The sequence below is a fragment of the Chiloscyllium plagiosum genome, unplaced genomic scaffold (genome assembly GCF_037043375.1).
Source record: "Chiloscyllium plagiosum isolate Xiang-an unplaced genomic scaffold, Cpla_swu_hap1 HiC_scaffold_5, whole genome shotgun sequence".
Classification (NCBI taxonomy): Eukaryota; Metazoa; Chordata; class Chondrichthyes; order Orectolobiformes; family Hemiscylliidae; genus Chiloscyllium; species Chiloscyllium plagiosum.
Genome location: NW_028270143.1, coordinates 12209369 through 12234914, shown reverse-complemented (window position 1 = coordinate 12234914; position 25546 = coordinate 12209369). Strand labels below are relative to the sequence as shown.

At 38.8% G+C, this 25546-nt stretch overlaps 1 protein-coding gene across 2 annotated transcripts in view; it reads left to right on the top strand.

Moving 5' to 3' along the window:
• The window catches only part of LOC122549716 (apoptosis regulator Bcl-2-like), a 163898-nt gene extending 142941 nt beyond the window's left edge, over positions 1-20957 (top strand). Inside the window, exons 2-3 of one of the 2 annotated variants that reach the window (XR_006311648.2) lie at positions 14920-15958; positions 16438-20957. Coding sequence is in view for 1 of the 2 variants with exons in the window: in XM_043689602.2 (XP_043545537.1) it covers positions 14920-15054 (135 nt within the window). In the remaining variant the exon portion in view is untranslated. Of the gene's footprint in view, positions 1-14919 lie in introns of both variants that reach the window. The other variant, XM_043689602.2, reaches the window with a different exon arrangement.
• The last annotated feature ends 4589 nt before the right edge of the window (positions 20958-25546 follow it).

Here is a 25546-nt window from a genome sequence, read left to right as displayed (position 1 = left end):
CTTTAAATGTGGTGCTGTCGCCAGGGATGCCAGACAGTTCAGTGAGTGGCAGGTTGCTCTGGGAACGGATAAGGTGGGGTGGAAATTGAATGTGATTCTTGCTGCAAGAGCTTAAACATTGATGGATACGAGTTTGGTAAGATACATCCAGAAAAATGGCTTGGCCTTACAGCAGGAGTTGCTCAAACAGAGCTGATGTGACTTAAGGACTTTCCCAAATAACGTAGGATTCAACTCGTGAATTATATGCTATGAATATTTATTTTCAAAGTAATGATGTGTGCAGTGTTCAGACTCATGATGAGGTAAATGATGGCTTCATTTAACACCAATGTAACAGTCTGACTGAATTTTTTTTACTCTCTCTCCATTTTTGGCATTTACATAAACCACTCTATAAAGACAAAGTTTCAAATCTTATTTCCTTTTCCCTAAATGATAAATTTGGTTTCTCCAAATGTCTGTAGTGAATGTTTGGCAATAGAAGCATGTGGTACAGGTCGAACAGATGCAGATTTTGCATTTTTTTTAACAACAAGCAAACAATAGGGCATTCCCTTTCATTAAATGGAAACCTCGCTCTGCCTCATTCAACACAATGTAGCAAGGATTTCCTGTTAAACCAATGGTGATAACCATGGAAATAAATTCACTTCCTGCCCAGCTGTTTAACGCTAAATTCATCAGGAAGTTCTCACTTCCTTTTTGCTTCACTTTACCCGCCTACATTGATAATGGTAAGCTAATACAACAGGACATTACTGAATGAAATTTTCTGCAATGTGTAAATCATTAACTAATTACTTGATTTACTTTGATTACAATCATTTCAGCAAGGCAGATTGCTATATTTTGAAATCCCTATACTCGTCCACCCTCTACAAATTTCATTTCACTCAAACCTCTGCCATTGTCCTAAATTGCAGCAAGTCCTGATCACCTGTCACCCATATGCTCGCTGAACTAAATTGGTTCTATCTTCAACAATGCCTCATAATAAAAATTTGGATTCTTGTTTTCAAATGCTTCTCTTCTCCCTAATTTGCAATCTTCCCCATCCCTGTTACTATTAAAACTGTGTTCCACGCATCTTGGCTTCTTTTACATCAAAGTTCCTTCACTTGAACAATAGTGGCCAATTCTTCAGTAGCTCTTTCAGGCCCCAAGCATTTGCAATCCTTAAAAGGGTCTTCACTTCTCCACCAATCCTCATTCTTTTAGGCACTCCTTAAATCTGCTTGTTTGTTGAAGCTTTTGGTCTCTATTTGTAAATATCATAGAGCACTATGCAACATTTTGTCTGATAATGCTTCTACAAAAAACTTTGGAATACAGAACAGAAATGCAAGGTGTTGTAGCAATAGAAAATGGATTGATGGTCACTGAAAAAGACAAAATTCAACCTGCAATACTGAAAATTGGGTTTCAATTTGGGAAACAGTGACAAAAGAGAACATTTCATAGAGAAGCACACTTTAAACAGTAATTTCCTTCACAGTTTCTCAATTTCCGCCTTAGTATATAGAGAAGTACTTTTTAAAAAAAAATTGTACAAGAAAGGATTTTCCAATTCATGCACACATAAACGTCTCATTGAATTATTTGGTGAAGGAAAATTAAGTCAATATAAAATAGTATAGTATCATAGCATTGTTATAAATTCAGACTACTGAATGGTTTGAATGTTAAAGTTACATTTACGTACAGGGTAGCATGAGCTTATTAGGTTTCTGAACCAGAGGAGAGTCCGTAGAAATTAAAAATGAGACAAAGAAATGTCCAGTGAAAATGTGGTTTCGAGGTAGTTGACATCTAATTGACATTTGTTATTCCAGACAGATGGAAAATATCTGCATTAACGTTGGACGTTGAATAGAAAGGACAAATTTGCAGTTTAGTAATGGTGGGAAACCTCATGAATATAAGACTTAAGGAAAAAGGTGGGAAGAGAATTCACGAAGTCGTAGTCAGACAATGGAATGACACACAAAGAATGCAGTTTAATTCAGAGAATTGTGAAGTGGTATATTTTTGTAAGACAAATGAGAAGAGGCCATATTAATTTAAGAATGTTTTTTTAAAGGGATGGGGGAGGTCTGAAAGACCAGTATATGTACAGAAATATTCAAAGATACTAGAGCAAGATGAAGAGACTATTTAAAAGAGGAATGGAGTGCTATACAAGGTTGTCAGGCTAATCCTTTTAAAAAAAATTAATTGTGACTCCCCCTCAGGATATTTGGGGATAGGGAGTAAATGAATCACAAACACCCATGTTCCATGAATGGATTAAAAAGTCACAGTGCAATGTTCATTCTGGATAGTTGGGATTTTTTACAAAAGTGTCAAAGGCCGAGCACAGTGCAGAAGACATTTGCTTGAATAGTCTCAGTTATCTGTAAGAATAATAGGGTAGTAATGGTAGGGGATTTTAACTTTCCAAACATAGACTGGGACTGCCATAGTCTTAAGCGTTTAGATAGAGAAGAATTTGTTGAGTGTGTACAAGAAAATTTTCTAGTTCAGTATCTGGATGTGCCTACTAGAGAAGGTGCAAAACTTGACCTACTCTTGGGAAATAAGGCAGGGCAGGTGACTAAGATGTCAGTGGGGGAGTACTTTGGGGCCAGCGACCATAATTCTATTAGTTTAAAATAATTGTTGTGGTTCTGTTCGCCGAGCTGGGAATTTGTGTTGCAGATGTTTCGTCCCCTGTCTAGGTGATATCCTCAGTGCTTGGGAGCCTCCTGTGAAGCGCTTCTGTGATCTTTCCTCCGGCATTTATAGTGGTTTGAATCTGCCGCTTCCGGTTGTCAGTTCCAGCTGTCCGCTGCCACTCATCCACAGATTCAATCAATAAGCACATCGATCTGGACCCAATATACTGGCCACTGCAACGGACAGCTGGAACTGACAACCGGAAGCGGCAGATTCAAACCACTATAAATGCCGGAGGAAAGATCACAGAAGCGCTTCACAGGAGGCTCCCAAGCACTGAGGATGTCACCTAGACAGGGGACGAAACGTCTGCAACACAAATTCCCAGCTCAGCGAACAGAACCACAACAACGAGCACCTGAGCTACAAATCTTCTCAAACTTTGAAAAGTTTAAAATAGTGATGGAAAAGGATAGACCAGATCAAAAAGTTAAATTCTAAATTGGACGAAGGGTAATTTTGACTGTATTAGGCAGGAACTTTCAAAAGCTGATTGGGGGCAGATGTTTGTAGGTAAAAGGATGGCTGGAAAATGGGAAGCCTTCAGAAATGAGATAACAAGAGTCCAGAGACCGTACATTCCTGTTAGGGTGAAAGGAAAGGCTGGTAGGTATAGGGAATGTGGGATGACTAAAGAAATTGAGGGTTTGGTTAAGAAAAAGAAGGAACCATATGTCAGGTATGGACAAGATAGATCAAATGAATCCTTTGAATATAAAGGACATAGCAGTATACTTCAGAGGGAAATCAGGAGGGCAAAAAGGGGACATTAGATAGCTTTGGCAAATAGAGTTAAGGAGAATCCAAAGGGTTTTTTTCAAATACATGAAGGACAAAAGAGTAACTTGGGAGAGAAAAGGGCCCCTCAAAGATCAGCTTTGTGTGGAGCCGCAGGAGATGGGGGAGATACTAAATGAGTATTTTGCATCAGTGTTTACTGTTGTGAAGGACATGAAAGATATAGAATGCATGGAAATAGTTGGTGACATCTTGCAAAATGTCCACATTATAGAGGAGGGAGTGCTGGATGTCTTGAAAAACATAAAAGTGGATAAATCCCCAAGACCTGATCAGGTGTACTCTAGAACTCTGTGGGAAGCTAGGGAAGTGATTGCTGGTCCCCTTGCTGAGATATTTGTATCATCTATAGTCACAGGTGAGGTGCCAGAAGACTGGAGGTTGGCTAACGTGGTGCCACTGTTTAAGAAGGATGGTATGGATAAGCCAGGGAACTATAGACCAGTGAGCCTGACCTCAGTGGTGGGCAAATTGTTGGAGGGAATCCTGATGGACAGGATGTACATGTATTTGGATACATGTACATGTATCTTGTCTCACAAACTTAATTGAGTTTTTTGAAGTAACAAAGAGGATTGATGAGGGCAGAGCAGTGGACGTGATCTATATGGACTTCAGTAAGGCATTCGACAAGGTTCGCCATGAGACAGTGGTTAGCAAGGTTCAATCTCACGGAATACAGGGAGAACTAGCCATTTGGACACAGAACTGGCACAAAGGTAGAAGACAGAGGGTGGTGGTGGAGTTTTGTTTTTCAGACTGGAGGCCTGTGACCAGTGGAGTGCCACAAGGATTGGTGCTGGGTCCTCTACTTTTTGTCATTTACATAAATGATTTGGATGTGAGCATAGGAGGTATAGTTAGTATGTTTGCAGATGACACCAAAATTGGAGGTGTAGTGGACACCAAAGAAGATTATCTTGGATTGCATTGAAGTTTTGATCAGATGGACCAATGGGCTGAGGAGTGGCAGATGGAGTTTAATTTAGATACATATGAATTGCTGCATTTTGGGAAAGCAAATCTGAGCAGGACTGATGCACTTAATGGAAAGGTCCTAGGGAGAATTGCTGAGCAAAGAGACCTTGGAGTGCAGGTTCATAGCTCCTTGAAAGTAGAGTCGCAGGTAGGTAGGATAGTGAAGAAAGCGTTTGGTATACTTTTCTTTATTGGTTAGAGTATTGAGTACAGGAGTTGAGAGGTCATGTTGTGGCTGTACAGGACATTGGTTAGACCATTGTTGGAATATTGCGTGCAATTCTGGTCTCCTTCCTATCGGAAAGATGTTGTGAAGTTTGATTCAGGAAAGATTTACGAGCATGTTGCCAGGGCTGGAGGATTTGAGTTGCAGGGAGAGGTTGAATAGGTAGGGGCTGTTTTCCCTGGAGTATCAGAGGCTGAGGGGTGACATTCTAGAGGTTTATGAAATCCATAAGGGACATGGATAGGATAAATAGACAAAGTCTTTTCCCTGGGGCGGGGAAGTCCAGGACTAAAGGGCATAGGTTTTGAGTGAGGGGAAAGATACAAAAGAGACCTAAGGGGCAACATTTTCATGCAGAGGGTGATATGTGTATGGAATGAGCTGTCAGAGGAAGTGGTGGAGGCTGGTACAATTGCAACATTTAAGAGGCATTTGGATGGGTATATGAATAGGAAGGTTTGGAGGGAATATGGGCTGCATGCTGGTAGGTGGGACTAGATTGGGTTGGGATATCTAGTCAGCACGGACGAGTTGGACCGAAGGGTCTGTACATCTATGGCTCTTATGAATGATTTTAGTGAATTGAAATGATTGAAGGTGATGGGGTTGTTCTTGTGAGAACAGTGAAGCTCAAAAGGATATTTGATTGATATGTTTTTAAAAAAAATCATAAATTGCTTTTGTAGAGTAAATTAAAGGGACCATTTCTTTGTGGCAAAATGGTCAGTATCCAAATCTTGAACCAAGGTAGGGCAGTTGACCAAAAAACCGTAAGGAAACATTTTTTGTATGGACATCTCTTTGACTCTGTGAATTCAGGAAGTGTGGTGGAAGCAGATTCAGTAATAATGATGAAGTCACCATATCTTACTGGACCGTATGGCTGCTCTCAGAGAGACGGCAGGTGGGTGATTTAACCTGCAGATTACTATCACTTGGCTACATGGGACCTTTATGGTAACTTCAGCAGATATGGTAATTGAACCTGTGATGTTGGTATTAATCTGCATTGCAAATCAGCCATCCAACTAACTGAGCTAACTATTACTCAATGGGGATTGATGTTCAAAAGAGAATTGGATGAATATTTACTGAAACTATTTAGACTGTTGAGTCTGTTCTGCCATTCAGTGAGATTATGCCTGATCTAATAATTAATAATTCCATTTTCCTGCTTGATTCTCTTACTGATTTAAAAGGTCTGACTATCTCAGCCTTGAATATTCTTAATGACCCAGCCTCCTTAGCCCTCTGAGGTAAACAATTCCATATCACCAAACTTCGAGAGCAAAAATCCTCATCATCTCGGTCTTAAATGGGTGACACTTTATTCTGAGATTACACCATCTGGTCCAAAAAGCTCATCAGAGAGAAACAACCTTATCTCATTTACCCTGTCAAGCCCCAGAAAATCTTGGCTGCCTCAATTAGGCCACGACACGTTCTTCTAAACACAAATACAAAGTCAACCTCTCCAACATCTCATAAGAAAATTATTGAACTTGAATGTTAGTTTTTTTATGATTCATGCACCAGGACCTCCAATTCATTCTAAGTGCAGGTTTTTTTTAAAACAGTTTTTATTTAAGTAATATTTTTCTCTGCTGTTTCTGCCAAAGTATATAACCTCACATTTTCCCATGTTATATTCTAGCTGCATGTTTTTGCCCACTTAACTGGCTGTATTATGCTGCAGATACTGTCTCATTACTCTGGGTGAAGGCCTCATTGTATTCTTGCTAGACTAGCAATCTGGAGACCTGGTAATGTTCTGGGGACCTGGGTTCAAATCCCACCATGGCAGATGTTGGGATTTGAATTCAATAAAATCTGAAAAGTCTAATGATGACCATAAAACCATTGTTGATTGTCAGAAAAAAACCCCTATCTGATCACTAATGTCCTTTAGGGAAGGAAATTGCCATCCTTACCTGGTCTGGCCTACATGTAACTCCAAGCCCACTGCAATGTGGTTGACTCTCGACTACCCTCTGTGCAATTTAGGATGGGCAATGAATGCTGGCCCAGTTAGTGATGTCCACATCCTCTGAATGAATAAAAATAAACTACCTGTCTTCTCACCTTTTTAGTGTCATCAGCAAACTTGGTGATAGTACATTCACTTTTATCTTCCAAATCATATATCTTTAGTAAATATTAATGCATTTGAGAGAAAAACACTTTGTATTGTAGCTATTACATTGTAGGAAACAGTCAATATGATGGAAGTCGGGCAGAAACCCTATTTATGCACTCATGCATGTGATGGGCTTTGGTTCACATCAGGATTCTTTGCATTTAGCCTGCGAATTTGGGAGGAAGTAGAACTCTTCTCTTCTCTTTTCTTCTATGCCATCCCCACCACCATGACCATGTAATTCAGCAGCATAAATGCCATGAATGGGAGAGAGAAATCATGCAATGGAAGTTTTCAAGGTCGTTCTCTATTGACCATACCAGAGAAAATCCTGACACACCTTCTAAATTATCTGCTGCTTGTGGTAATCATGCTTGAGACCGGGTTTGGCTTTTAACCTTCCAGAAGAATGTGTAATTGGTCTTTATTGCTAGGCAAATCCAAAAAAAGTGTTGTGAACGACACCAGGAATTCATCGTTGCATTCTTCAGTCTGACTGAACATTTGATTCAAAGACTTTGTGGATAGTTCTTCAGGGATTTGAATAACCAGGAACTATCTTCATATTATCAAATTGGAGAGGGTGCAGAAAAGATTTACCAGAATGTAACCGAGACTAGAGGGATTGAGTTACAAGGAGAGGCTGGATAGGCTGGGATGTTTTCTTCACTGGAGCATAAGGGGTTAAGGAGTGCCCTTAGAGAGGTTTATAAAATCATGAGGGGCATAGATGAGGTGAATAGCCATGGTCTTTTCACTAAGGTATGGGAGTTCAAAACAAGGGTGCATAATTTTAAGGTGAGTGGAAAAAGATTTCGAAGGGACTTATGGACAAGTTTTTTTGCACAGAGTGGTTTGTATGTAGAATGAGCTTCCAGAGGAAGTGCTAGATGAAGGTACAGTTACTACATTTAAAAGACATCTAGACAAGTACATGAACAGGAAAAATTGAGGGATATGAGCCAATCATAGGCAAATGGGATTAGTTTAGTTTGGAAAGTTTAGTTGGCATCGGCAAAATTAAACTGTCCACCATTGAGCTCTTGTCCCAAAGAGTGTGTTTTCATGATGTTTGACTCCATAACGCTAATCCTGCAGCTATTTCTTGATAAAATTACAACTATATTAAGTGAAGATCTGAAGTAGAGATATTCTGAATCCGAGTGAAGCACAGCTCTGTAATAGCTGTATACTATTTACTGTCTATCCAACAGTGGCTGTTCACCACGTCAGACATCAATTACCCTCTGGTGTCAGTACGAAATACCATCTACATGGGAAATTCTTTAACCTCAACTCGCATAAAGACATATAAAGTAGGAGCAGGAACAAGCAAGGTTGAAACTTTATTGCTGGAACAGCACAGCAGGTCAGGCAGCATCCAGGGAACAGGAGATTCCTGCTTTTGCACTTTGGTCCCTTTTAGCCCTAAGAACCATATCCAATTCCTTCTTGAAACATTCAATGTTTTGTCCTCAATCACAATGTTTTGTGGCTGAGAATTCCAAAGGCTTAAAACTCTGTGGGTGAAGATATTTGTCATCATCTCAGTCCTAAATGGCCTACAGCATCTTTAGACCCCAGTTCAGGACTCCCTGCTCATCGGAAACTTTCTTCTTTATTTCATCTAATCCTCTTACATTTTTATAGGTTTCTGTGAGATCCCCCTCATTCTTTAAAACTCCAGTGAATATTGTCTTAACGAGTCCTGTCAGCCCAGGAATCAGTCTGGTATCACTCAGGAATCGCTCTTTGTTGCTCTCCATCAATGGCAAGAACGCCCTTCTTTAGATAAGGAGATAAAAACTGCACACAGTGTTCAAGAAGTAGTTGGTAGTCCTCACCAATGCCCTGTATAATTGCAGTAAGATATCCTTGCTCCTGTGCTAGAATCCTCTTGTTATGAAGGCCAATATACCAAACTATCTCAATGCAAAACTAAACTGTCCACCATTGAGCTCTTCAAGTTTGTATATACAAGAGATTTGGCTTGTCCTTGAATATTGGCAAAATAAAACTCTGATATATCAGCCAAGACCTGGTCAGTCAAATATTGTACCTCCCAAATCTGATGGAGAGACTCTGAACAATATTAAACACTTCCTCTATCTCTGCCATCTCTCTCAAACTGTGACCATTGATGAACGCCAGTTCAGCCTTCTCCAAACTACAGAAATAAAATTCTGATAACAAAGACATTCACAAGTCAAAAAGATCTCAGCATACAAAGAAGTTGTCTTCAAATTCTTGTGCTGCAGAGAGACCTGAATTGTCCATCATGACAACTTTAAAGAGCGCTGTAGAATACATTGCTGCCATATTCTCCAGATTCAGTGTAAAGGTCTGTTGAACAAACATTAGTGCCCTTCTTGAAAACAGCTGTTCAAGCATTTGGGCAAAACTGCTGCAAGACCAACTCCAAAGGTTGGGCACTGTCTGGATGGCTGAAAACAGCCCCCTCTTTCAACACACACGTGGTCAATATTCCAGTGGACACCAAAGAAAATGCCGCAAACATACTCAGACGTTTTCATTGAAGTAATGTAGCATAGATAGTAATGCCGATATTCTGCTAGTTGTGCTGAATTCATGAAAATTGTGGTTATCAAACGTTAGCAAAAGTTGGACTAAGTCTTTTTAGACCCTTTTAGATTCATGGCTTTAAGTTATTTGAGACTAAATGCATTTGAATTAAGCAGACCCAGGACAGTTGAGCAGATATTGTAGATGTATGGATGACCAATCTGTTCACAATTGCCATCTATAAAATTGTATAATTGACACATCAACACTGGGGGCTGCACATGTGCAGTTAACCACGGAAATCCACAACTAACTGTTATTGACTACCTGCTCCTCTACAGGGTGCACTGTTGAATTGCCCACAGATGGTAATCTTTAGAAGTCACTGAACTGACAATAACTTCCCTTTTTACTTAGTTATAGCGCTATTAAAAAGCTCTGAAAAAGTAGTGCCTTGTTAAATGAGGTATAACTGGGTTGTTAATGATGTACTATGCCATAATTACTGCTGAAGTAGCTCTCTCATCCTGGAAATTTGATTTTATTATTCTTGCAGTGCCATGTTTTTTCATTTTGATCATTCTGATTTTTGACGTTAATTTTGTAACATTTCAACTTCTAAATTTTATGTTCCAATTTTTATTTCAATCTTTGTTTAAAAAATTGGAAGCATTTTACATCAAGTGGATTTTACATCTTGCATTATTGTCTGTGAGAATGTCTTAATGTGATTAGCTATCTGTTTGGTGACATCACTGTTGCTAAACAGCAGGAAATCCCTCTACTTTGGTGCAAGATCTGAATCAGAGTTGAGAAATCTAAGATCCATTTTGCTGAGATTGCTAATCTTTGTGAGCAACTTTCTTTTGACGTTAGCAGCGAGTGCCTTTACTGACTGCAAATATCAGGCCGAATGTAAGAAAGGATAAGGCTGTGCTAGCCTTTTCAGAATGAGGCTAAAGTTGTTGTGAATGTATAGCAGACAAGCTGTTAGACCTCTACCGATAGAGTGAGAGGTGGGCAGCAGGTTGCACAGCAGTTGAAGTTGCAAAGGTAGTATAGAGGAATTGGAAGGCACAAAGTTCAAAATCACACAACACCAGGTTATAGTCCAACAGGTTTAATTGGAAGCCCACTAGCTTTCGGAGCACCGCTCCTTCATCAGGTGGTTCCAAATCAGTTGGAAGGCAGTAAGCTGAAGAAAGCTTAGTAGCTATAGGTAATACAAGTGGATGTGAAGGATAGAATGATCAGCATACATGTGGCATTTAGAATGCCTTTCTGCAAGAGTTGGATTGGGTCCTGCAGAGTAGCAGCATTTGTAGGTGTGCTGCTATCTGTTAGGGGAATCGGGAGGTTGTATCTAGGTAGAGGTCATCTGTTCATTTGGCAGGAGAGAAAGGGAATTGATATCAAAGTGGTTGAACAAGTGGAAGGCATATGAGATTTTGTTTTCCTTAAATACTGGTGATTGTAAGCTCTATTAAGATGAGATAACCGATAGTTGAGGAACTATCAGAACATCTGAAAAATAAATTGTAGAATGTAGTAATGATTTTTGAATTTGATTGGTTTCTGAATCTGAGTTGATGGTAGATGCCAGATTCTGGTTGATTAGAGTTCAGATAATTGGTTGAAGTAAATCAAATTTTCATTCTTTGGTGCCTTCCAGATTTTCAGGACATCCAAATAACTTCATGTTCAATAATTTAGCCTGAAATGTAGCTGACCCTTATGATTAAACAGGCAATGTGGCCAATTCTGAACAACATGGGCTCACATCTAGCGATGCGATACATGATTAGAATTTTTTTTGTTGATTTGAGGATTAACTGTTGGCCAGGAGAATACAAGTAGTTTGCTTTTCTCTTTTTATGCATTCATAAATGTCTGTGTCTGACTCAGCCAGCATGTATTATCATCCCGAACTGTCTTGCAGCAGGTGATGGTAAACCGTGCAGTTATATTCACTGTGCTGTTATGGAGGCACCTCCAGGATTTTGACCCAGTGACAGTGGTGATATAGTTCGAAGTGAAGATGATGTATTCATTAGAGGGGAACTTACAGATGCTGGTCCCATTCATCTCCTGCCCCTTTCCTTCTAGGTGGTAATTGCACATTTGGAAGGCCTTGTTGCAAGAGCTTTTGAGAGTTACCACAGTGTACATTAGATGGTGCACATTACTGCCACTGCATTGAGGTTGGAGTGGGTGGGGTACCAATCAAGTGGGTCACATTGTCCAATGGTTTACAGTTGAGAGGTTGTTGCTTTTGGAATCATCCACATTAACTCCTGACCTTCTGAGGTCTAATGGCATCAACTTAAACATGAACAAGGAAACCTTTTGCTATCACCCACCACCCCTCCCAGGCTTAAAATGGGTTTTGTTGCAGGGAATAGAGAGTATTTTTGAGCTGGTAGATTTCTGAAGGCTCCTCCCTATCCTGTTCAGTTCTTACATCATTACTGACAAGCAGAAGGTCGTTGACATAGATAACTGGACACTAATTCACAATACTGGTTTCTGGCTCAATCTCTGTTTGTAGCCACTCCTTAGCTTGTGTGCAAAATATATTTCACCTACTGTTGTAACATGAAGCTATGAAACAATGTTTACAATGAAGATAAGGAAGCTTTCTTTTAAAAACTATAATAATCCTGAAATCCTAAATTAGCTTTTAATTAATTAGAAAAACAGTTATTTTTGCATTTCTGTTCCAAGAATGAAAACTGCAGAAAATTAAGACACCAGTTTTTATAGTTGGAAGTGTAGACCATCCTATATGCTTTAGTCTTTTAATTTCTGCCTTACAAAATAATACAAAATATCGGCTGCCCAGTGCACTGGCAGTCCCACCACAGGCCTCATCAACATGCACCTACAGCTGGTGCAAACATTGTTCATGACACACACGCGCGCGCACACACAAACACACCATGTCACTGAGGCCCAAAGACACACTCCGCCAATACGCTGCTTGCAGCAACCCGACTCGACCAGCCCCAAGCATGCAACCCCTCTGGTCCTTTTCTGACCCTTCACTGTCTCTCTTCCAATCCCTCCTGCCTGTGGACAGGACAGCATGACAGTGAGTGATAGGGAGGGAATGAGCAGTCAGGAGCTGGGGTGGACAAGTGTTTGGAGCGGGGCAGTGAGAAAATTGCGATCCCAGGATTTGAATTCATTCAGAACATTTGAAAATACTTTTTTCTTCTGCTCCTGTACCTTAATGCAGACACCTTGCTATAGAGTCACTGGTTGTGAAGTCATAGGCACCATTACTGCATGGGTGATAAGTGCCTTCCCTCCCTCTACAATTGCGGTGACAATAAACACAGACAAATAATAAATGTGGCACCACCTACGTGGTGGTTTACCTCCTTTATTCTTTTTATGCTTGGTGGTGCCCAACACCATTGTGGCACCTCACCTTCCCATTCTGTTACCATCTGCATGCTTTTATGTATACATGAATGAAGTTGTTTATTTTTAGGATCATGTTGGTTTCTGTTCTAGGTTCATTCACTTCAAATTTTGAGAACTGCAGAGACAACGTGTCGCAAGGTTTTGGCTATACATCATAAAATACATTTTATGTCAGATATACAAACTTATTGTGATGAATACACTGTGCCCTCTAGTGGTTAAAAGATTTTCATCATGTGATTTATGATCTTCAAAATTTAATTTCTTTGGAAAGAATGATTTGTCAAACTTGAGGATTCATTAAGGCAAAACCCCTTGTTTTGTTCTTCTTTACTGGAATAGATGGATAAGTCATGCTTCTGCCTGAATGAAATATGTTTATGTTCATCCATTTATTAATTGTGAAGCTATTGAGATCAATCAAAACTAAGAGGTTTTCCTTATATTACACATTTCTTGACAGTCTAGCATGGCTATTATTTTAGAAACTTGTAACTTGGCCACTTCAAAGAGCAAATGAGGACTGCAGATGCTGGAGATCAGAGCTGAAAAATGTGTTGCTGGAAAAGCACAGCAAGTCAGGCAGCATCCAAGGAGCAGGAGAATCGATGTTTCGGGCATAAGCCCTTCTTCAGGAATAAGGAGGGTGTGCCAAGCAGGCTAAGATAAAAGGTGGGGAGGAGGGACTTGGGGGAGGGGAAATGAGGAAGCTGGAGACATCTGCATTCATCCCTTATGGTTGGAGGGTTCCTAGGCGGAAGTCATAGGCACCATTACTGCATGGGCGATAAGTGCCTTCCCTTGGTCTACAATTGCGGTGACAATAAACACACAAATAATAAATGAGGCACCACCTACATGGTGGTTTACCTCCTTTATTCTTTTTATGCTTAGTGGTGCCTAGGAACCCTCCAACCATAAGGGATGAATGCAGATGTCTCCAGCTTCCTCATTTCCCCTCCCCCCACCTTATCTCAGTCCCAACCCTCGGACTCAGCACCGCCTTCTTGACCTGCAATCTTCTTCCCGACCTCTCCGCCTCCGCCCCCACTCCCTCTCCGGCCTATCACCTTCACCTGAACCTCCTTCCACCTATCGCATTCCCAACACCCCTCCCCCAAGTCCCTCCTCCCCACCTTTTATCTTAGCCTGCTTGGCACACCCTCCTTATTCCTGAAGAAGGGCTTATGCCAAAACGTCAATTCTCATTCTCCTTGGATGCTGCCTGACGTGCTGCACTTTTCCAACAACACATTTTTCACTTCAAAGAGCATCAAGAATCAACCATGTAGATTAAACTAGAGTCACACTATGTATGTATGTATGTATGTATGTCAGGTTAAGTTGTATGCTGTTCATTGCTGGCAAGTTAGTGTGCTTATTGAATTCAGTTTCATAATTTACTGAAGTGGGATATTAACTCTCCATCTGTGAATTGTTAGTTCATTCCAAACTCCGTATTCTGTGATTTGAGTACATAGAGATTTATTGATCATACCTTTGATTAACAAATGGGTGTTATTAAAATTTTTGTGCAAAACAGAAACTTAATATTTAGCTTAAATTTAAAGTTGCTTTCAATCAGAATGGTATGCAATACTTGCACTTAACAAACTGGGCACAAAATTAAAACTGGAAGAATACTGCAAATATACACCAGCACTAATGAGAAAAAAACACAAAAATATTGCTTTAGTAGTTAGCTAATGTTACCAGAGGTTGCCATGGCAAAACATTGTTTTTGAAAGTAAACAGAAATGCTTAATTGTTCTCCATTGTCTAAATGAAATGTTGCTGTTGTAGAGTATTTTGTGGTTTAATATGGAAAAAAAACATTTAGTTTATATATTTCAGAACAAATCTTTGTTAGACTTGCTGTTGTTTGACCAATTTGCTACCTGTACCACGGATCACTTTGCCTCTGTCCCATAAGGTTTAACACACAAAGTCTTGCAAATAAAGAGAGGTTTTAGAGTAACTTTTATGGCCGATTAAATTCCATGCATTGTACTGAAAGCTGTATTGACACTGTGGTGTACGCAGCAGTTTAATGTTTTGGTAACTCTGAAAAAGCTTCTTCACTAATTTTTACTTGTTCCTTTTTTTCCAGGATGCTTTTGTAGACCTATACGGAAATAATATGGAACCTCTTTTCGACATCCCATGGCCTTCTCTTCGGACTGTCTTGGGCATTGCTGCTGTGGGGGCTTGTATAACCTTTGCTTATCTAGCCCACCAGTATTAACCATGATTATTCAAGAACTTTCTTTTAACTAGAACTAGCTTGCAAAAATTTACTAGGCTGCTTTGATGTTACAAGCAAGTTGTTTTATCTAATTGCATCAAATTATCAGCCTTTTTGACACCATAAAATATTCTTATATTTATAGTCATTGAGACTCTACAGGTTGGTTTATAATGTTCCTTTGGAGTTTGCAAAAAAATCATTATTGAATATGTACATGTGAAGCCGATTCTAGAAGTACGTTTCACTGTGGATTGAAATTCTTAAGGCTGACTGGAATTTACATTCCATAATAAATTGGATGGATTGTGTTACAAGATTTGAGATATGACTGAATGGAATTTTGCCTACAGCAAGGACCCTGACTTCAGCTTTGTTTTGTAACATATTGATGACAATATATTGCTTGGCAATTGAGCATTATATGAATTACGATCAGTGCATGACACAAATTGCCCAATACTCTGCTTCCTGAAAATGTTGGGAACTGAGGTTTAAGTAGTCGCTTTTTTTAAAAAAACTTTCTTTTACTAAAGAGGAAGTCTGTGCCTTTTTAACAAAAAAAAATTTAGAAATTACTCATGATCTTCAAGATTTAATATTGTACAGAAATGCATGGAATGGCTGAAGAAGACATTTTTGGGCCATGATTTGAAAATACTCAAATATATTGATCACGTCATTAAACAGCAAGTGGATATTACAGGATTTCTTTTGTATAAAGCAGAAACTTAATCCTTGGCTTTTATTTGGAACTGCTTGCAAGTGGCATGACATCTAATACCAGTACTAAACAAACCAAGAAGAAAGCTAAAACTGGATGGAAACTGGAAGCAAAATAACTATCACTTTTGCAAATGTGCATGAGTATTTAAGGAAAAGAAGAAAACAAAATGATGCTCGGGTAACTTGTTAACATTGCTGAAGGTTGTAGTGGTAAAACTTAGTTTTTTGAGAGTAAACTAAAAGGCTTACATTTGTTCTCAATGTCTAAAATATGTCGTTTTTGTGGCTTAATGTGAATAACATGTTGATGAGCTTTTTGACCTCGGCACAAAACTTTTTAAAAATATTAATTTAACCATAGACCATGTAGAAGGTAACAGCTTTTTAAAAAGAACCGTTCAAAAGTCCATTTCATTTCCAATTTAAACTTAACTTAAAGCTTTTTCTTTATTTTTATTTGAAGTTTACAATTCTTACTAAATGGGCTGCTATTAGGTGAGTATTGTAGAATAATTAAATGGCTTTAAATAGAGTAAATACCAAAGGGCGATTCCCAAACTGCTGCGGTGTGAAGATTATAAGATACTGCATGCTTTAGATAATGCCTCTAGTTTTGAACGTTGTGCTAATGAGATATAAATGTTTAATGACTTCCAGCTATGTGACATGATATTGCAAACGTCTGCCCACCAACAAAATCTAGAACATTCTCTTTCGAAAAAATTATGTGCAAGGAATGCTGTGACTTTGGCTCATAGAAACTACCACACCAACAGCAAACAATGGAGGAGAGTGCTTACTTTTGTAACACTTCGATGGGGACTGATATCAAAGACCTTGGGGATGTTCACCATGCTTTCAGGATAACTAAACTTCGGATGACTTCAAGACTTGTGCTAAAATGTCTTTCAACTCAAATTTCTAAGGCATCCACCAAAACATCTGCAGCAGAAGCAAATTGTCGTAACGATTCACAGATACAAAAGGAAAATCAAATTGCATTTGCAGTAGTACTCCATCTACTGATGACAACCAATTTCAACATACCAACATTGTGTAAGACAAAGTGAATGTACCGTGAAGAAATGAGCATAACTGAAATCACCAGTAAGCTAACAGTATTGTAATTTCATGTGGAGTGATAAAAGCTTATCAAAAAAAATTAAGCACGTTAGAAAAAATATTTTTTTAAGCATTTTATGTGGATCTTAAAAATACAATATTATACTTGGTATAAATTGTGTTTGTGCACCTTCAGTTTTTTTGGCATGTCATTTCTGTTGCAAGATGAAAGAAAGCTCTTGTAATTTTAGAAGTTGTACTTTTGTGTCTTGGGTGTAATATTTTGTTAATTGATTTTTTTTTAATATATCGTTGTGCTATAATACTCACTGCTGTCTGCTGTTTGTCACCACAGTGAGCTATAATTATTTGATAAAATTACGAATCTGAAAAATGTAGCAAATGAGCAAAAACATACTATCAGAGTCGAGAAAACTGGTCTGCAAGATGTTGGCTTACTGTTTTTTGAAGCTTAAATGTAGCCCAATCCAAAATATGCAAATATTTTAGTTTAGGAACAGGGAGGTGAGATGCATTGTTTAGAATATTTGGAGTCTAGCCCAATCTAGATACCTAGCAACATTTGCAAATTAACTCCCTAACCTTTAATGCAAGTCAGTCGAGCTACTCGGGCGTGATCTCTGGTAGACATATCTTTCAATTGCTATATTAAATCCTTGTTATAAAATATACAGCACCAATTAAGCACCTTTTTTCTACCCCAAACCATTAATACTGTGCAACATCCACAGTATAATATGGACATGTTTATCCTGCAATGTGTGTCTAATACAGAGGAGTGACCTGAAAATAAATTACATTTTTGACTTTAACCCTTAAAAAATCTGTCAATATCTGGAATACTGAAATGTATTTTTCTGAAAGAATTTGGTGCTGTTTTGGAGATGGCCTTACAAACCTTATTCATGTATGTATTTTTTATGGAGTCAATCCAAACAGAATGCATAATAATTAATTTCTACAATTCTTACTGTAGCAAGCAATGCTTTTTTTGTTTAAAGAAATTCTGCAAGTTATTACCAATGATATTTTATAAACCAGAATTCAACAGCGATATGCACATTTATTGCTTCACTATTTCAGTACACTTTAATGCTTGTAAGGAATATTTTGTTCATTGTCCTGAGATTCTTTTGATTTAGCACACTTCTTCAAAATTATTTTTAAATGTGTCAGCAACAAATGGAAGATTATTGTTCAAATTCCTTTCTAAAATAAAGGGTTTTCAATCAAATTTCCTTCCAACAGTATTGTAGGGAATTAATACCTCATCAGAGGTAAGAGACCTTTATCATTTTCAATTTCCCCTATCTCAACACCAAGACAGTTGTAGCAGTAGAGATAAAAATTGAATGAGAGATTCTGAAACTTTCTTTTTCTTTTAAGTCCTACTAATGTAAACATTATATAATAGTCTTTTTCTAACAGAATTGAGGCTGATGGGGTTAGCTTCAAAAGTGTCTACTTATGATATGCTTTTTTCATAAAAAGCACTCAAGGGTCATATTATATTTTCAAACTTTCATTTGATATGCACCCCTTGTTGTGCAAAATGGAAGAAAAGGGGGTTTGGTCTGGACATGCAAACAAACCTAGATTTAAATGGTTTACCTTCAGTTGACCTCCTTTTTGCAAGTCTTGATTTAGTCCAACCTGATCTTAAGCATTGTATGTTGTTTGTCTATAGACTGTGTATTGAGTGAGATGAGAATGCTAGATTGCAAATGTATCCTTTTACGTTTAAGCTTTTGACCGAATATGTTGTTTAATCCACCAGATTGAGCACTAAGGGTGCTGCATATGACTTCTGATTTGAGTGTGCTGTCTGTAAGTTAATTAAAGTAGTTTGATGAAATATATGCATGCTTGTAAATGGAACGTGACCACCAGTGAATGATAGGCATCAGGGTGTATCAAAGAATTCATTGTTTTTACATGGACCATAGGTAGCTATAGAACTGATACGTCATAATTCCAGGTACGAAGCATCAAAACCTGTTGACACTGTTTGTTTTATAATACTTCTTAATATTCTATACAATCACATGTATCGTTTCTGGTATGAATTAAACATATTTTGTAATGAAAGTGACATCATGCATGGAAGAAAGGTGTTGCTGAGGACTTGATTGTTTTTATAAAGCTATCGAGGAACCCTTGACTGGCTTTATTTTATAACTGTTTTCCCTGTTGGCCATTGATATACTGAAAATATTTTTCATTTAGTCATGCTTCTGGTGTGCAAGAACCACATTTTAGGTACTTTACAAGTTGCTTTAGATGTCAGTGGTTTGTATATAAATTGAATGTTAATTCCATCAGTTTGTTTTTTTTTGTTTTTCACCACAAATAATTCATGCCATTAGTTACTGACTTTTTAAGCTGATGAAGTACTTAACAGACATTGCAGGTTATTGTACTCTTTTATTAGATGGAATGTCCATTTTTCAGAGGTTACTCACATGTTGAATGTGCCATTGCTTTACGTTATTGTAGTTCATTTTTAAAATATCAACTGCACTCTATCATGGAGGAAGTGAGCTTGCGCTCCATCTGAAATAATGGGGATGTGCCCTTCTCTATAGTGTGGGCAAGTTGTGATTTTATTTTCTGGTGATCAGCCTATTGAGTGGGGGGAGATGTGGTGTGTCAGCACTGGCTATTAATACTTGGGGGAGCTTCTGTTTAGTGCAGGCTGCTCAAATAATTTCCCCTCTTCACCTTCCTGCCATCTCCACACCGTGCACATTGCATGATGTAAGGCATGCTTTGTTAGTTTTTTTTTTTATTTCTTCATGGGATGTGGGTGTTGCTAACTAAACCAGCATTTATATCCCATCTCTAATTGCTTAGAGGGTAGTTAAAAGTCAACCATGTTGCTGTGAGTCTGGAGTTACATGGAGGCCAGATCAGGTAACTATGGCGGTTTCCTCCCCTGAAGTACATTAGTGAATCTGGTGGGGTTTTCCAACAATTGACGATGGGTTCACTGTCATTATTAGAATCTTAATTCCTGATTTTTGAGTTCTGATTCCTCCAGAATTTGAATCTGGCTCCCCAGAACATTACCTGGGTCTCTGGATTAATAGTCCAGTGATAATACCTCTAGGCTATTGCTCCTCAGTAAACACATTGGTAACGCATTAATGATACAGATCTGCAGGGCTTAGCTGACCCAAAGCCAGGCTGACCATCAACATCTACCCAGTGGAAGAAGGTTGTTAACAAGCAGCCACTTCTGCCTGTCACCTGATTTGCTGAAGTGGTCTTTGTTTGTACCACATTTTAAGGATTCTTACACCTTCCAAAAAAGGTTGAACCCACCCCCCACCCAGTTTACACTGGAACTTCCAATTAAATCCTAGTTTTGCTCAATGTATGAGATGTGTTGGTGTTCAGGAGTGAATAATCATTTGAGTGCTTTGCCCTTGCAAAATTGATTAATTGAAATTGGCATTCCTTTGGTGAGCTATATTCTTCCCTGCATCTTTTTAAAGTTGTTTTTCATACATTCCTATCCGCACCATTTCAAATGCCCCAAAACCAATGCATTCAAAATCAAACACCTGATGTTTCAAGTGTCTGTCTGTTTCCTTCGTGAAAACTGTGAAATAAAAATAGTAAATTGTTTGTAATGTACATATCACAGGCACTATCACTGACTGTCAAAGAAGGATATTACTAGGACAGATATTCTCATAACAGTTTTATTCGCAAGTCACAAAGTAAAATCTTATTTTGTATTAGATAGCCCTGCTAAATATGAGAAGCTTCATACATCTGGGAATATTATGAGTCAGGATAAAACTTTGGAGAAAGGACATAGTAAATGCTAATGTGTTCCAAAGGCAGCCTTTTTGATATAACCTTCAGGGGAGATTAATTTTAAGGAGACAATGACTTGTATATAGTCTAGATTTCCTATATAAGCTACATATTACCTATATAAGTTTCTTTAAACTGTAGTATGAAAAATGACAAGAATTTCATAGTTCTGTTAAAAGATTTGAACCATTGTGTGATTTTGATGTAGTAAGTGCTTATACAGACAAGGTTTGTTAACAAAAAATACTTATAAAGTTTTTTTTAATATACTTACGTGTGATTATTTTGTAGTAGTCATCACAAATATACCACTGCCAACATTCATTCACTCTATTCACTCTATTCGTGTCATAATGTTACACAGAACAAAATAACAACTTATGTTGCTTTTTAATGAAGCCAACCTTTATTTCCTTGAATTTGTACAGAGCATGGCGTCATCCCATTTGATTGAGGGGAGAAATGAAAACTTCAAGCCTTGATACGTGTTTATATAAATGTCAACCTTTGGCAGGAGGGGGCAAGGAAAGATGACAGTATCTGCCTTTCAAACCCAGTGAAGAATGATTAGACCAATGTATGTTATACCTGGATTCTGTAATGATTATATCAATTATCCAGAAGATTTTTCTACTCAGAGTCCCATCATAATGCATCTAACTATTGATCTGTTCCAGCACTCTTCAATAACAAACTTTAAGGCTTGTATTATTAGTTTCAATTTGCTCCTTTCCTATTTTCATGTATACTTTAAATTTTCTGGATGAATAGCTTCTTTTCCATTTACAATCTCATCTGTCTCTAAGATTACTTCCCTTCAGAAAGAAGGGCCAGGTTTCTCCACTCTTTTCACATATCAAAGTCCGCAATACTGTTTGTAAGTATAATGAAAGGTTCAAGTACTTTTTTGGAAGTTGAGGCAGAATGTGACACCGAGCTTTTTGCAATTCATTCTGAATTTTTCTCTTTAAGAATGAATTGAAATTCTTATGCTGGACCTACTGCACCATGTTGACCACTGTTCACAGTATCAGTAATATTGACATTTGCTCCTGATTCTTTCCATTAATTTTATCAAACACCAAATTGTCTGGAGTTTGGTAAACCTGGTTAGTAACCTCTTTTTGAAAATGATCTTCTCCTCAGGTCCTCAATTTCAGTCGAATTGCAATGTTTAATGTTTCAATTAAAAATTCCAAGTGGTATAATGGTGGTCTGTGGTGATAAGGTTGAGATAAGGTGAAGAAACAAGCCTGAAGCCAAAATTTATAAGTGCACGATAGGTACGCATCATCATAGTTGCCAATACCCATGCATTAATGCAGTAAATACCATCCCTTTCAAAATTAAACTTCCAAATTAATTCACCAGTAGATAGGCAGGAGACTGGAAGAACACAGCAAGCCAGGCAGCATCAGGACATGCAGAAGTCAACATTTCACCTGAAATATCGACTTCTCCACCTCCTGATGCTGCCTGGCTTGCTGGGTTCCTCCAGCCTCCTGCTTGGCTACTTTGGATTCCAGCGTCTGTAGTTTTTTTTTGTCTCTAAATTAATTCACTAAATAGACACATGTCAATTTTGACAGAAAATGTATTTAATGTGCCACTATGTCTACTTTGTGTGTTCATTCGAATAATCCATATGAGTTTTTAAACAGCCTGCAATATTTGAAACAAACAGACTTGTACCCAGCATCTACAAGCAAATGCCTTTAAAATGCAGCGAAGAAGGAAAATAACAGGGTTAATGAAATAAATATGGCTTGCAAGTTGTGGTCTGCACATTGGCAGCTTCAATCTAATACTTGTGCACTTGTTAATTTTTTTTCTAATTACACGGTACACTAACGTCCTAAAAGTATCACAACTTTATTGGAACTTTTGAACAAATGTCTAATATATTCCCAAAGGATAAGATTATAGCTGGAGGGGATGAACAAATTTGTCAATGTTGCAGCAGAGCGAGAGAGAGAGACCACAGTACTTTTTATACAGCTGTACATATAACCTTGGAATGCTTTCAAACCAACACTTAGATTTTGAATTTTACCCCCCTCCCCGATGATGATTGCTCTGAGCATGTTGCATTCTACCCACTAACAGAAACCATTCCTGGATTTACCGGATCCTGCAACTTCTGTTTCCAACAAGCACTAATATTAGTGTAATGGTGCCTGAAAAGCTCAGTGGACCATTTCCCTCACCGTTTGATATATATTTCATCATCTACACTCTGCTCATCTACAATCCCAAGAATCTTACCGTTAGTCCAGTACTCTGCATTCCTGTTACACCTTCCAAAGTGAATCACCTCACACTTTTCTGCATTCAACTCCACTTGCCGCCTCTCAGCCCAGCTCTGCAGCTTATCTGTGTCTCTCTGTAACCTACAACATCTTTCGTCACTATTCATAACTCTACCGACCTAGTTTTCGGAGCAGTGCTCCCTCATCTGGCGGGGCTTCAAAAGCTAGTGTGCTTCCAATTAAACCTGTTGGACTATAACCTGGTGTTGTGTGATTTTTAACTTTGTACACCCCAGTCCAACACCTGCATCTCCAAATCATGACTTTAGTGTCATCTGCAAATTTACTAAACCATCCTTCTATGCCTTCATCTAGGTCACTTATATAAATGACAAACAACTGGACCCAAAACAGATCCTTGCGGTACCCCACTAGTAAATGAACTCCAGGACGAATATATCCTATCAGTCACCACCCTCTGCCTTGTTTCAGCTAGCTAATTTCTGATCCAAACCATTTAATCACCCTCAATCCCATGTCTCCGTATTTTTGCAATAGCCTACTGTAGGGAATCTTATCAAATGCCTTACTGAAATCCATATACATCACATCAACTACTTCACCATTCCTCACCTGTTTGGTCACCATCTCCAAGAACTCAATAAGGTTTGTAAGGCACAACCTACCCTTCACAAAATTGTATTGATTATTCCTAATCAACTTATTCATCTCTAGATGATTATAAATCCTAGCACTTCTAACCCTTTCCAACACTTTACCCACAACCGAAGTAAGGCTCACAGGTTATAATTTCCAGGGTTGTCCTGGAAATTTCCCCCCCTTGAACAAGGGAACAACATTTGCTATCCTCCAGTCTTCTGGCACTATTCCTGTAGACAATGACGATGTAAAGATCAAAGCCAAAGGCTCTGCAATCTCCTCCCTGGCTTCCCAGCAAATCCTAGGATAAATCCCATCCGGTCCAGGGGACTTATCTATTTTTACACTTTCCAGAATTGCTAACATCACCTCCTTATGCATCTCAATCCAATCTTGTCTAGTAACCTGTATTTCAGTATTCTCATCAACCACATTGACTCTTTCTATTGTGAATACTGACGAGAAGTATTCATTTAGTGCTTCCCCTATCTCCTCTGACTGCAAGCATAACTTCCCACTCCTATGCTTGATTGGCCCTAATCTTACTCTAGTCCTTTTTTATTCCTGATATAGCCATAGAAAGCCTTAGGGTTTTCCTTGATCCTATCTGCCAATGATTTTTCATGTCCCCTCCTGGCTCCTCTTCGCGGTCTCTTTAGGTCTTTCCTGGCTAACTTGTAACGCACAAGCACCCTAATTGAGCCATCACATCTCATCCTAACATAAGCCGCCAACTTCCTTAGTAAACGAGGACTCCCGCACTCAACAACTTCCCTGTCTGACAGGTACATACTTATCAAGGACACGCAGTAGCTGTTGCTTGAATAAACTCCACATTTCAATTGTGCTCATCCCCTGCAGTTTCCTTCCCTCTTATGCATCCTAAATTTTGCCTAGTTGCATCATAATTGCCTTTCCTCCAGCTATAACTTTCGCCCGGCAGTATATATCTATCCCTTTCCATCACTAAAGTAAACATAACCGAATTGTGGTCACTATCAACAAAGTGCTCACCTACCTCCAAATCTAACAGCTGGCCAAGTTCATTACCAATACCAAATCTAATCTGGCCTTTCCCCTTGTTGCTTGTCTACATACTGTGTCAGGAAACCCTCCTGCACACACTGGACAAAAACTGATCCATCTAAAGTATTTGAACTATAGAATTCCCCGTCAATATTTGGGAAGTTAAAGTCCCCGAACAACTACTCTGTCTCTCTCGCTCCTATCCAGAATTATCTTTGCTATCCTATCCTCTACATCTTTGGGACTATTCAGAGGCCTATAGAAAACCCCCCACAGGGTAACCTTTTCTGTTTCTAACCTCAGCTCATACTACCTCAGTAGAGGAGTCCTCAAATGTATTTTCTGCTACTGTAATACTGTCCTTGACTAACAATGCCACACCACTCCCTCTTTTACCATTTTCTCTGTTCTTACTGAAACATCTAAATCACGGAACCTGCAAAGAAATTCCTGTGCCTCCTCTAGTCATGTCTCTGAAATGGCCACAACATCAAAATCCCAGGTACCAAACCAGCTGCCAGTTCACCCACCTTCTTCCGGATGTTTCTGTTGTTGAAGTAGACTCAATTCAAACCAACTTCTTGCGATCTTGAAATCTTAGTTCTGACTTCACTACCCTCAACTCCAGTATACTCGAACTACAATTTCAGTTCCCATTCCCCCTGCTGAATTAGTTTAAACCCACCTGAAAAGCATTAGCAAATTTCCCCCCCAGGATATTGATACCCATCTGGTTCAGGTGAAGACCATCCTGTTTGTAGAGGTCCCACTTACCCCAGAAAGAGCCCTCCCTCCTGCACCATTCCTGTAGCCACATGTTCAGCTCCTCTCTCTTCCTATTCCTCGCTTCACTTGCACGTGGCACAGGCAACAAACTAGAGATAACAACTCTGTTCTAGCTCTAAGCTTCCACCCTAGCCCCC